This window comes from Artemia sp. Qi Xiang Cuo, chromosome 3, assembly GCF_049724085.1.
Source record: "Artemia sp. Qi Xiang Cuo chromosome 3, ASM4972408v1, whole genome shotgun sequence".
Taxonomy (NCBI): domain Eukaryota; kingdom Metazoa; phylum Arthropoda; class Branchiopoda; order Anostraca; family Artemiidae; genus Artemia; species Artemia sp. Qi Xiang Cuo.
The window spans coordinates 55,091,475-55,104,627 of NC_142796.1; the positions used below are offsets into that span (position 1 = coordinate 55,091,475).

Below are 13,153 nucleotides of genomic sequence, written 5' to 3' on the forward strand. Positions count from 1 at the left end.
CATCATAATCATGGACGGAAGATCTCAGGTTTGCTAAGCTATCAAAACACGGGAGGTTTATACCTCTTTGAATCCAAAATGAATAGAAGTTTATACAGCTCCCGTAATCCGGAAGCTGGCAATATCTTTACACGCTCATACGCATTTCGTACCGAATCCCAGGGTTGTAGGCTATTTAACAGCCGAACACCATTCATTGTTTTATAGAACTCGTACTGGCCGAACAATAGAAGGAAATGTTCCAAACCAAACGCTACTACAATACAATATATATGGATGGATAAGGGAAAAATAAATAATGCGCATAACAAAAGGAGGAAAGAAATGCTTAAGTTTTCTCATTATATCCAGGTTACGAAACACAATTTTACAAACATAGCCTACTGTACATAGCGCTTGAATAATGAAACTTCATAAATGTAAACCCCCAGGTACTTATAAGAACACACCAACAATAAAGTTCCATACTGTGTTACAATATCCTTAATCCATGAATAAAAAGCTGATGAACGGGAAAAAAAAACAAAATTAGTCGTACCCAAATTAATCTTTAACCTATTCACCCTCAGCCAAGAATTTAACCTTTCAAGAGTACCTTTTATCGATATCTGAAGCAATTCTTCTGTCTTCGCGGTACTAGCAGCGACTGTGTCATCAGCAAATAATGATACCGTCTCATTCCGGTGTTTTTTAGCCATATCATTAACATTAAAACAACAACTTGGGATACAATTAGGCATATCATTAATGAACAATAAAAAAAGAATCGGACCAAGAACTGACCCTTACAGGACACCACAAACCAGACAGAAATCAAAATTTATGCAAACATTACAACAGACAGATTAAAACAAACATAAATCAAAATTTATGAGAAGAATTTTAGTCTTCAGGGGCTTTTGTTAATTTATTTCTTCTTAATTGTGACACAAAGTACTTGCGCCATTTGGATTATTCTCTTCCTTTTCTTTAACAGGACAGAGAAATAAGCGAAATATATTCACCTATATAGCTTATTATTTATTTACCATTATTTATCTTTGAAAAGTGAAAGACTTGCTAGTGAATGTGAAAAATCGAAAAACTATGAATAAGTTGAATTCGAGATATTCTGTAATCTTTTTCATTCTTTTCTTGCAAAGAGCGACTTGTTGACTTGATTTTTTACAGTAAAAAAAAAAAATTAATAAATCGCATTGACAAGCACTGAGCAAAATTATTTTCGTAACACGAAACTGACCTAAAACCTCAGAGAGAAATCATAAAACTTTGTAAACGGTGGCCTAATTGGCACGCCAAAGTTTTTTTTTCCGGGATACTTATGACAAAACTACACATCTCAAAATTTAAATACGGGCCAGACCAGGACCAACCTACAAGATGAGATCTTAATCCCTCGCAGAAGCCTTACATATAGAATATTGAGCTTAAAACACTACTTTTACGGTTAGCCTATTAGTACAAAAAAAAAGTTGATCCGAATAGAGGGAGTTTTGACAATTGCCAAAAGGTGTGAAAACATAGCATTCAGTTGTCTGATGAGGCTATAATCAATTATTTCTTATAAAGCAGTAAAAAGGAGTCTTTATTTTTCTTTTTAAGGAAAAGTTGTCCAAGTTATTTTAAAAGCAGCTAATGACTAGTGACCTTGATGGAATGGAACCAAAGAATTTTATGGTATTAGACACGAAATGTCGGTAAAATTGTGCTGAGAATCTTCAGGTTTCCTGTGTGCAGACTGTAAATGTTAAACTTTAGTGCCATCAAACTTCTATTGAAATAAATTTCGAGTAGGGTTTTGTTGTTAAAAGTGTAGCTCTATTAAATCAGTATTAGTATTCAGCCCAAAAGGAAAATATGTAGAAATTTTGGCTGAAATGATGTTTACTATTATCTGTATTTTTTTTTTGTCTAAATGAATAAATAGAAGATATCGCAGGTCAACTACTTCCCCTAAGTTAGACATAAATAACGACAAAGACCCCACTGCCTTTCGATCATAAAAACGAAAAAAAAAAAAAAATAAAAATGATTGTGCATTGTCAGTTTAATATACATTATACTGATATTTAGTAATCAAAATGTTAATATTATTTGATTTATTAAAGTTATAAAAGTAAAAACATTTATATTTTTTTCAGTAAAGTACAAATTATGTTCTGACCTTGGGAAGGTATAGGGGTTTTGAGCCCAACTTATGGTAATTTCTGCTCGTTTTGAGTTAGACTCGGTGATTTATTGCAATTTCTGTTCGTTTTGGGTTTCATTTATTTATCGATGCTGATTTGTGGTAGTTTCGCACTTGGTAGATTATTTGATATTATTTTTGCTTATTTTTTGTTTAATGGAGTTCTTTACTTTTCTTTGAAAAACTTATTTTGTGGAAAAAGTTTTTTTAATGAATTTCTGTTCGTTTTATATTGACACAGTCTTTTCAGGGAAAAAGAAAATAATACTTTAAATCTTTTCGTTTTTTTTAAGACTTTATAGTTTGGCCTGCTATTTGTATAATGGAGAAAAATTTTCAGCCATTTTTAATAAAATACACCCAATCACTTTCGACTATTAAAAAGGTCACTAGCCCTTTGAATGTCCAATCGAATGAGCCTTTTTTGAAGTTTCTACAACAATACCTTCTATAAAAACCTTATATGCCCCAACGGTATAACTTATAATGCTTGCACTGAGGGTTTTGGGGGAGTGACCTCCTCAAAAATATATTTGCTATCTGGAAATCAACTACGTCGAACAAAATGGCTATCTCAAAATTTTGATTGGATGTATTTCGGGAAATGGATGGCGTGAATGGGGCGTTAGTTGCCTTCCAATCACTTTCGACTATTAAAAAGGGCAAAAGCCACTCCAATTTCCAATTGAATGAGCCCTTTTCGAAGTTTCTACGACAACTTCTTCGAAGTGCCCTGGTCTAAAGGAAAAAATAATAAATAACACATTGTGCCAACATCGTTCTTATATGCCCCCAGTGCACAACTTAAAACCCTTGCCCTGAGGGTTGTGGGGGAGTGACCTCCAAAAAACATATTATCTATCTGGAAATCAACTACGCTGAACAAAATGGCTATCTCAAAATTTTGATTGGATGTGTTTGGGGGAATGGTGGGTGTGGGGAGGGGGCTAGTTGCCCTCCAATCACTTTCGACTATAGAAAAGGCACTAGCCACTCCAATTTCCAATCGAATGAGCCCTTTTTGAAGTTTTTAGGACAACTCCTACGATACGAAGTGCCCTGGTAAAGAAAAAGAAAACAAAAAATAATAATACATTGCGTCAACATCGTTCTTTACTTAGGCAGCGCAGCGCTGCCTATGATAACAGTGCTTTCTTACCCGTTTTTTAAATTCCTCAAGTAAGAAACTCCCCCCTGCCCCCTTACGATCAAACCTGTATACATCCGTACGCTTATGCTATGATTCATCTTAACAGCACCCGTGAAACCCTGATGCTAAAAAAAAGTTGAGCCTCTCTAAATAACATAAGATTTATTAAAAAAAAAAAAAAAAAAAAAAAAAAAAAAAAAAAAAACACCAAACATCAAAAAGGTCTACAAAGAGATAAAATAAGAGTAGATCAGTGATTAAGCAACTGAATTTGACAGGTAATATCAATAGCGTGGATATTGCAAACAAAGAACTGCACGCAAGATTCCTCTTGTCATCACCTGGAATTGTATTTTCTGATTGTATATTACAGCCAGGGCCGTTCAAAGGAGGGGGGAGGGGCATGACTACGGCTTCTGTTTTTTTATGTTATAGTCGGGGCGGGAGCCGTAATTAATTTTTCCCCGGGCGCCACTAACTCTAGGAACGGCCCTGATTACAGCATGAATGTATTGACAAATTCTTACAACAAGACCCATCTAATAAAGCTCAAATTTTTTCAGAATGTGGGGCTAAGCTTAGGCAACGAATAGATACTTATTTGAAAGATAAAGATGGCTTTAAACGATTTTTTGCCTGTAATTTCAAGAAAATTTTTGGTCCGATGTCAATTTTAAATTCTTGGTCAACCTTCTTAAGACTATAGGCGGGCGTGCCTTGTTTGCCTCATTAGAGGCAATCTACCGGTCTTGTGTCAATTTTTTAATTCTTGGTCAGCATGCCTGAGACTCTAGGCAGGCATGCCTTTCCAAAAACTAACAAACAAGTATTTGTCCAATAAGAGAAACCATGCATACTCTTGCCATTTACCCGTGCCCCAGCCATTTAAACATTTGCCTCTCAATTACTTGGACTATCTGTCTTGGCTTTTCTCTGTCTACAATTAGCTATGTCTTGATGCAACCTATGCAACCTACTGCAAAATATTTGATAACTTTAATTCAAAATCAACGGTTTAATTGAATTGAAGTTCCTCGACCAAGTCCGTTGATTTTGAATTGAAGTTATCAAGTATTTTGCAGTAGGTTGCATAGGTTGCATCAAGACATGGCTAATTGTAGACAGAGAAAAGCCAAGATCAAACATCAAAAAGGTCCACAAAGAGATAAATTAAGAGTAGATCAGTGATTAAGCGGAAATAATTTTCTCAGTATTGCTGGGTTTGTTTAAATATGCGTTGAAGGGGGAGAGCAACTGAATTTGACAGGTAATATCAATAGCTTGGATATTGCAAACAAAGAACTGCACGCAACATTCCTCTTGTCAACACCTGGAATTGTATTTTCTGATTGTATATTACAGTCAGGGCCGTTCAAAGGGGGGGGTGGTCATGACTACGGCTTCTGTTTTTTTTTGTTTTAGTTGGGGCGGGAGCCGTAATTAATTTTTCCCCGGGCGCCACTAACTCTAGGAACGGCCCTGATTACAGCATGAATGTATTGACAAATTCTTACAACAAGACCCATCTAATAAAATAAGAACCTATTCGACAGATCAGAGTTAAAAACCTTTGACCGGTACACTCTCATCAGGAGCAAAAACTATAATATAGTCATGCTTAAAGTGCCCAGGACATCGAAACAAAAATATTTTTCGCACCCTCCCTCCCCCCGGATCCATCTTAGGATCCAATCATACCTGAAAATCTATATTTTGAGGCCCTTCTTTTAAATATTTAAGAATTGTGAAGTTTTTAGGGTAGTACCACATTGTTATCAGTACTGCCACACTAAACCGTGAAAATAAATCAGCAACTGGAAAAGTTAAACTTGACAATACTTTCGTCTCTAAAATTCAAACATTAACAATTCAAACAAGCCACCCCTACAAATAGCTGTTTAATGTTCTATGTTTTTAGCTTATTTTTTTTCTGCCCCGTATTCTTTTTTAATTTACCACCCGCTACAACTAAAAACTGTAATACTGCATGAAAAGGCAATTTTCATTAAAAATCTATTACTGATTTTTAAAAATAAATACATTGTTGTATAAATTTCCATTTAACCAATTCAAACAACTAGATTTGATTTTCAATTTTTCTTGGTACTTTAATACTCTTAAAAAAATTCACGAAAATTGTGTTTTTACATAAGACAGGTAAGAAATAGCATTGCACTGTTAGACAAGTGTAACTGTTAAAATCCCAGCAGAAGGGGCAGTTCATATCGTTAAAAAGCAACTTGTTGACAAAAAAGTCACATTTTTCATAATATATCTGCTGAGAAAAAAAAAAGAGAGAGCGAGAGAGAGAGAGAGAGAGAGAGAGAGAGAGAGAGAGAGAGAGAGAGAGAGAGAGAGAGAGATAGAGAGAGAGAGAGAGAGAAGGAGAGAGAGAGAGAGAGAGAGAGAGAGAGAGAGAGAGAGAGAGAGAGGGAGAGAGGGGCTATCATGACTACTCTTCCATGAGACACACAAAAGCTAAAACATCCTCATATTTAATACTCTTTAAAAAGAACAGCTTATTTACAAAATCTTTCCTTTCACAATATAGGGAATACCATTCACCAATTACTAAAGTCAAAATTGGATCTCACTTCCTTCTTTTTCTTACAAAGCCCGATTTCCGCTTCACGAGTATCCAAGGGTCTCCTAAAAAAATAAAAGGATTATAAAAATTGAAATTATGAAAGTTACATAAAAAACATACAGGGCTGTCAACAATTTACTATAAAGGCTAGTGTTGAAATATTTCAAATAAATTCATTTTATTTTAATTGGTGTTTATAAAAGTTCTGTTTAGAAGTATTTAATAAACCTTTTAATGGGGACCTTAATCTGTAGAAAGCACAATAACACATCACTTGACTTCTTGCTATATTTGCTGGAGGATAGCCTCGTCAATGATGACAATGACATTACGAAATTGTTGCTCCAAGTCAGCAGTATCCAATAGCTTTGTTTGATACACGATATATTTGGCATAATCTCAGATGAGAAAGTCATAGGGAGAAGGTGTATGGAAAAGGTGTTGGCCATAGAATTAGCCTATTTATTACAATCCGTTGGTCTAGTAAATCTTAATTTTCTCCTGATAAAGATTCAGTCCTAAATGTAATGGTGTTTTACCAGAAACTGATGTTTAGTTATAAAGGCCCATTCAAAACGGTATTTTACTAATACTGAGAGTTGGCTGGCGCTAATTTGAGCCAACCAGACGTTTCGTATAATTTTGTGACTAAGAGAATTCTGGCTGGCTCAAATTATAGCGCTACCTAAATCGCAGCATTAATAAATTAGTAAATGTCATTGTGAATGCGCCTTAAGTTAATCAGTTGAGGCAAAACATATCAGAAGACCAAGATAAACATTTATGGTAATTATTGCCTCATTGGCAATAATTACCACTAATTACTTTTCGTAATTAGTTACAATAATTACTTTTCGAGTATAACTCACTGTGTAGGCACCCTCTGTAAATATTTTGTTTTCCATGGATTCATATTGTAAAAGTGTTATTTTGTCTTGTAGTGATTTAATGAGAAATTAAATGAACTTGAACTTGGAAGAAACGGACCGATTATTCAACTGCACATGATTCCACTCCACACATTTACTTTTGGACTATTCTAAGGCAGCACCCTAGTCACACAGCAGTGTTCTGATCCACGGTTTGTAACGTTATGTAACATGTGCAATGAATAAGCACGAAACTTTCATTATTGTTTTTTTTTTTCAATTTTTCATTATTGTTTTTGTGTCAAAATCTAACTTTTTTTTTCAAATTTTCTCTCAAGAATTTTTTTTGTTAGTATATCAATAAAATGGTCTCATTATTTCGCAAATTGCAACGGACTATTTATATATTATTATCATAATTGTGTGTTTTAAAAGCGTTTTCTGATTCTTACTTATATTTGCTGAATTCAGGATTCAGATATTTCCCGACTCCTGATTCCTTGTAAAGTCTGTACACCCCGGCTTCAGTTTTGGGCCGTCCAGCCAGTTTGGCTTGATGCTCAAGTTCCTCTTTAGCCAACTCTTCGGCTCTTAGTTTGGCAACCTGCAAAAGACACCTCAAGCATAAAAAATAAAACAATCTTCGGAATAGAATTTAACAAGAAACAGATACTATTTTTAACCAAGAAAATATTGACAAAAACAGTCAAAAACTGAAAAAAACTAAACTTATTGCGGTTATTTTCCCGGTTTCTCGGTTCACAGTTTCTCGGTTATTTTCATATCACGGTTCGCCACCCATTGGTTTCTTTACGACAGACGAAAAATAACAGTTCCTGGTGTTTCTAGGCACGGTCTCATCCATTAAGCCATAACATGCAGGGTTAGGGAAAAAAAAATAAAATGAGCTGGGATATAACAGTACAAGCGTTTCCAGTACATTTTTTATTTTATTTTTTTACAAAATTGGCAATATCCCCTAAAAAAGCAGTCATTGGCCAAATGTTTTACGTCATTTCTGATATTTAGTAGGCTATTATTTCATGAAAATTCCATATAAAATTACCAATTAAAAGTTGATTAAATTTTAAGATGCCAAAATCTAAAATAGTAATATTTTATCTTTTATTAATGCATATGTTATAGCCTGTTATAAATAACATATCATCAAGCCACTAAGTCACCTGAGGTCAAAACAGTAGAGTAAAGCTGTGTATGTTTCTTGGCAATTTTTACCCCAAGAGTGCCACTCCTTGGATGCCTTAGGGTAGACATGTTACATTGTAATCCGTATAGTTCCGTGACACGGATTTATTTGGAAAAATATATTAAAAGTATATCTACATTCTGGAAGCACGTAATGACTCTCGGGGCCAGTGGTAACAGCCCTCTTAGGGTGTCCATGAGAGTAATATGAACAAATGGGGGCCGACAACTGCTAAAGCTTCTACATATACTAAAAACAATTTGTGGGAATCATACACCCATACCGTCGTCCAAAACAAAAATTAATTTCTTTAAAATAAAATGAAATTATTAGCTAACAGCTACCACAATCATTTAAGATAATTCACTGGTTTACAGTTTTCAGAAAATTGATAAACGCTGATACTATGTGTTAGGGTACGATATCCTTTCTGAAGAAAAGAGATAGTAGATCTGATTATTCATGGAATATGGCTTTCAGGGTAAAAACAAAACTGAAATAAAAGCATATGCGGTAAGTTCGTAAATGCTTTATATGCAGAGTTTGGCAGCATGCAGAATATGGCCCAGTGTATGAAAACACCATTTACTTAACGAATATGGTGAAAGCGACCAAGCGACGTCACTTTGTAAGCTCCGGCAGGGATGCCTGATCGAAATTGAAATTGTCTGAGGTCTTCCTAGAAAATCTTTCTAAAAAAGGAAAGATTCATTTAATGCAGATCTAAAAAAAAATACATGTCAAAATATTTACGTGAGTGATCTAGTTCAATAAGGGACTATTAACTAATAGTCCATCATTTGCTTGACCACGTTATAAGAATTTAGGATGATAATAAGCCAGAATAAATACGGAAATATGGCTAATAAATACACAGAATATGGCTTCCAGGAAAAAAAAAAAAAAAAAAACAGCAAAAAACAACAAAAGAAAACAACAACAAAACAAACAAAAACTATGAAATGAAAGCATATGCGGTAGGTCCTGGTATTATGCAGTCATCTGTAGCCAGATTTCACGTCAACAGGTGAAAAAATCATGTGGGTAAATATTCAATTCACCTTTGTTCCGGATTACACTAAGAGGATTTGTTTCTCCATGCATACAAACGTGTTCAAAATAAATGAAACAAACGTTTATACTAATGCTCTGGTAAAAATGTGCAATAAACGTTCTTTTTTAGATCTACATTAAGAAGAGTCGCTTTCACCTTATTAGTAAAGTAAAACTCTGACGGAGTCAAATTGCGCTTCGGCAATTGGATTTCAATTCATCCGATGGAGCAATAATTTTTTTGGGATGAATATACGGTATCTAGTTTGCATCTGTTGCGGACTAGCGTTGAAGAATTTGTTTATCTAACCCCAAAAATCGCGTTGAAAATAAACGAGAGCTTCAAGTCAATACCCTATATTATTTATTTTCAAAGAATTCTTGTTTTAGATTTTATAAAAAGAAAATTTTCTTTTTTATGAGAGATTTTAGACAATTTCTCTTTCGATCAGACCTATCAAACTGAGCTTACATAGCGACGTCGCTTGGTCACTTTCACCATTTTCATTAAGGAAAACTCTAACGAGTCAAAAAGCACCTCGACGACTGGATTTCAGGTAACCCGATAAATATCGGGTGACTGATATTTTTCTTTTCCTTCTTCTGTTTTGGGCCGTCTGTTTTGGTTTGTGCTATTGAGCCCTTTGCTCATTTCCCTGGTATTGACGCAATTAAAAATCAGGGTGCTATCTGGCTATAAATCTAGATTGCAAAGATTGCCATCTTGTCTCTACAACCACTACTTCTACTAACAAATCACCGCAGCATCAACCCGCCTGAGGCCAACACAGCTACGCACGTTCCTCCTCCATCCCAATCTATTCAAAGCATCCCACCTTTCACCTTCCCAGGAAGTTCCCATTTCCTTTAAATATTCATGAAATCCTCCCACCTCAACCGCGGACGACCTGCTTTACGTTTAGCCCTAGACGGTTGGCCAAAAAGGACAATCTTTGATAATCTGTCATCCAACATCCGCAGAACATGCCCTAGCCATCTCAACCTTTTTCTCAATATATCCCTAGTGAGCGGGATTGAAACACACTTTTTGTTCAGCCTACTGATTTGGAATACGGTCAGTCAGCCGGGTACCAAGAACAATATGTAGGCAACTTCTATGGAAAACATCTAGAAAATCTTCATCCGCTTTTCGGAGCGCCCATGCATCAGAGCCATATTTGACCACTGTCATCACTGTAGCTTCCCATATTCTAATCTTGGTTTGCAGACTTCTCTTCTTATTCCTCCAAACTTTTTTTTTTAATGAAAAAACACCCTGAGCCTTGGTTATTCTACTTTTAATATCTTCACTGCTCCCACCACCTTTACTAATAATATTACCAAGGTAAGTGAAGCTGTCCACCTGATCAATCTTTTCGTTACCCAGCGTCACCTTTTCATCTTCACTTATTCCTAGCCTTAGTGACTTAGTCCTCTTAACATTTATTTTCAAGCCTATTCTAGCACTTTGAACTAGCAAAACCTCTAAAAGTTCATTCATTTTGCTCACACTTTCATCTAGGATGCTTAAATCATCAGCATAATCCAGGCCCAAGAGAGTTTCTCCTCCCCGTTTAATTCCCTGGTCTCCCTTTGCCTTTCCTGTGCTTCTTCAGACAAAATCCATCAAAATGATTCATATACAGGGGGATAGAACACAACCCTGCTCAACTCTTATTTAATACAAAACAAGCTGCTAACCTCTTTTCCTACCTTAACCGCAGCAGTGTTATTGTCTGGAATACCACACAAGAATAAGACCTTTGCTAAAGCTCTTCCATCAACAGAATCGAACGCTTGCTCATAATCTATAAAACTGAGGACCAAAGGTGTTTAATAACTCAGGCACTTTCCAATTTTTACCCAAAGAGTGAAAATTTGGTCGACACATCATCTACCTTTTCTAAAACCGCACTGTTCTTCTCTTAAAACTTTTTCTACAGCATTTCTCAGTATAACACTGGTTTAGCATGACAAGATGAGGAAAAGATATGCGTAAAGAAGAAGAAAACGAGGGCATTTCCAGCCAGTGAAAATTAAAAAAAACAGTGGGAACAGTTCGGCTAAGACCTCCACCCAAGCGTCTTCAGTGCAAAAATAGAATGAACTCAGTTTCAGCAACTTGAATTGTCATTCAATGCCCGGTTTTTTATTCAGTTATCCTTTCACCATTGCATGGAGAGGGTCTGCTTTTATTTTAGCGGTCATTTTTACGGTTTGTTTTTATCTATTTTAGTTGTTGTTTTATACATTTTTTTTTATTTTTCTGTTTCTACATTGAGGACAGTTGAGTAGAAGTCCCAACCGAAATATCTACTGTTTTTTGTTTTGTTTTTTTACAGGCAATAAATATCCTACTTTATTCTTTTTTACAAATATATTTTTCTCATCTTGTAAATAATTGAAATCTTGAAAAATGACTAAACGAGAAAAAAACACTGATTTTATATTTCGTCTGTGAGCTGTGAATTTGTAAAGTGAATTGTTAGTAGTGGTATTAGTACATGCTTTATTGCTTTCAGACTGTGTTTTAAAAACTAGAATACAAATACTAATATTATTCTGAATCAAGTGTTTATACATTTTTTTTTGTTTGAATTTGCACGTTAATCTAGATAAAAAAAAAAAAAAAAATCTATAATAAACGTATGACAAACAAGAAAAATAATAAGGTAATTAAATAACCAAGAAAACGAGGGTAGTATTAGCCAGTGGACAGAAAAGAGGCAAATAAGACAAAAGCAGATATCAAACAGTTCGTGGTAACGAAGTGTAAGTAAGGAGCGACCCGGCTCAATAGTAACCGAAACTCTAAAAAACAGAATTTTGATACCAATAAATACATCAGAAGAATCAGATTTTTATGCTGATTTCAAATATACAACTTTCATTAAGTCCTACCCATTAAAAGTTAGGCGCCTGAGAATATTTGCCTGATTTTCGAAAAAAGGGGGAAACACCTCCTATAATTCTTGGAACTTTAATGATCATGCGGTCAGATACAACATATTAGAAAGCCAAGTCGTAGAGTTATTAAGCTCTTTTCTGCATATACTCGGTATTTAGTATTTTTTGTCAGAAAAATGATCGCGGATGTGTGTTTATTATTATTATTATTTTTTAATTTCCCCAGGGGTGATCGTATCGATCCAGTAGTCCTAGAATATTGTAATTGGGCTCACTTGAACGGAATTTAAAAGTTCTAGTGCCCTTTTTAAGTGACCAAAAAATTGGAGGGCAATTTGGCCCACTCCCAAGCTCATTTTTTTCCCGAAGTCACCCAATTAAAATTTTGAGATAGCCATTTTGTTCAGCATAGTCGAAAATCTAATAAATATGTCTTTTAGGATGACTTAATCCCTCACAGTTCCCAGGGGAAGGGCTGCAAGTTATGAACTTTGCCCATTATTTACATATTGTATTGGTTATTGGGAAGTATACAGACATTTTCAGGAAGGATTTTTTTCTGGTGAGGGGGAGGGGCTGAAGGAGGGGGTTACTCGGGAGAATCTTTCCATGGAGGATGTTTCCTTGGGGTTAGGGAAATTTCTATGAAGGGGGCACCGGATTTCCCAGCATTATTTAAAAAACGATCAGAAATTAAATTTAAAAAAAAACAAGTTTTTTCAACTGAAATTAAGAAGCAGCATTAAAACCTAAAACCGAACAGAAATTATTACGTATATGAGGGGGTTCACCCCCAAGTCCATACCTCGCTCTTTACGCTACAGTTTTTTAGTGTTTTCAAAAGAGCTATCTATTCTAATTAAACAGCGTTTGTGATTTAAACAAAATTTTGACTTTAGCGTAAAGAGCGTGGTATTGACTAAGGGGAGAACCCCATCATATACTTAATAACATATACATAATAAAAAAAAAAAAAATAAAACAAGCGATACGGCTCAATCGTAATCGAAACTTTAAAAAACGGAATTTTGATGTCAATAAATGTATCAAAATAATGGGCTTATAATGCTGATTCTAAATACATAAATTTCATTAAGTTTAGTATTACTCATCAAAGGCTACGAGCCTGAGAAAATTTACCTGATCTTTGAAAGAGGGGGGAAACATCCCCTACAAGTGAAAGAATTTTAAT

The 13,153-nt window shown here is 35.0% G+C and overlaps 1 protein-coding gene across 1 annotated transcript in view; it reads right to left on the reverse strand.

Moving 5' to 3' along the window:
- Nucleotides 1-5,816: 5,816 nt before the first annotated feature.
- LOC148954296 (RING-type E3 ubiquitin-protein ligase PPIL2) overlaps nucleotides 5,817-13,153 on the reverse strand; it is an 87,044-nt gene continuing 79,707 nt past the window's right edge. The window contains exons 9-10 of the mRNA XM_089087010.1: nucleotides 7,247-7,398; nucleotides 5,817-5,987 (exon numbers count right to left, since the gene is read on the reverse strand). Of these exons, the coding sequence (XP_088943136.1) occupies nucleotides 5,900-5,987; nucleotides 7,247-7,398 (240 nt within the window). The 3' untranslated portion in view covers nucleotides 5,817-5,899. The remainder of the gene's footprint in view (nucleotides 5,988-7,246; nucleotides 7,399-13,153) is intronic.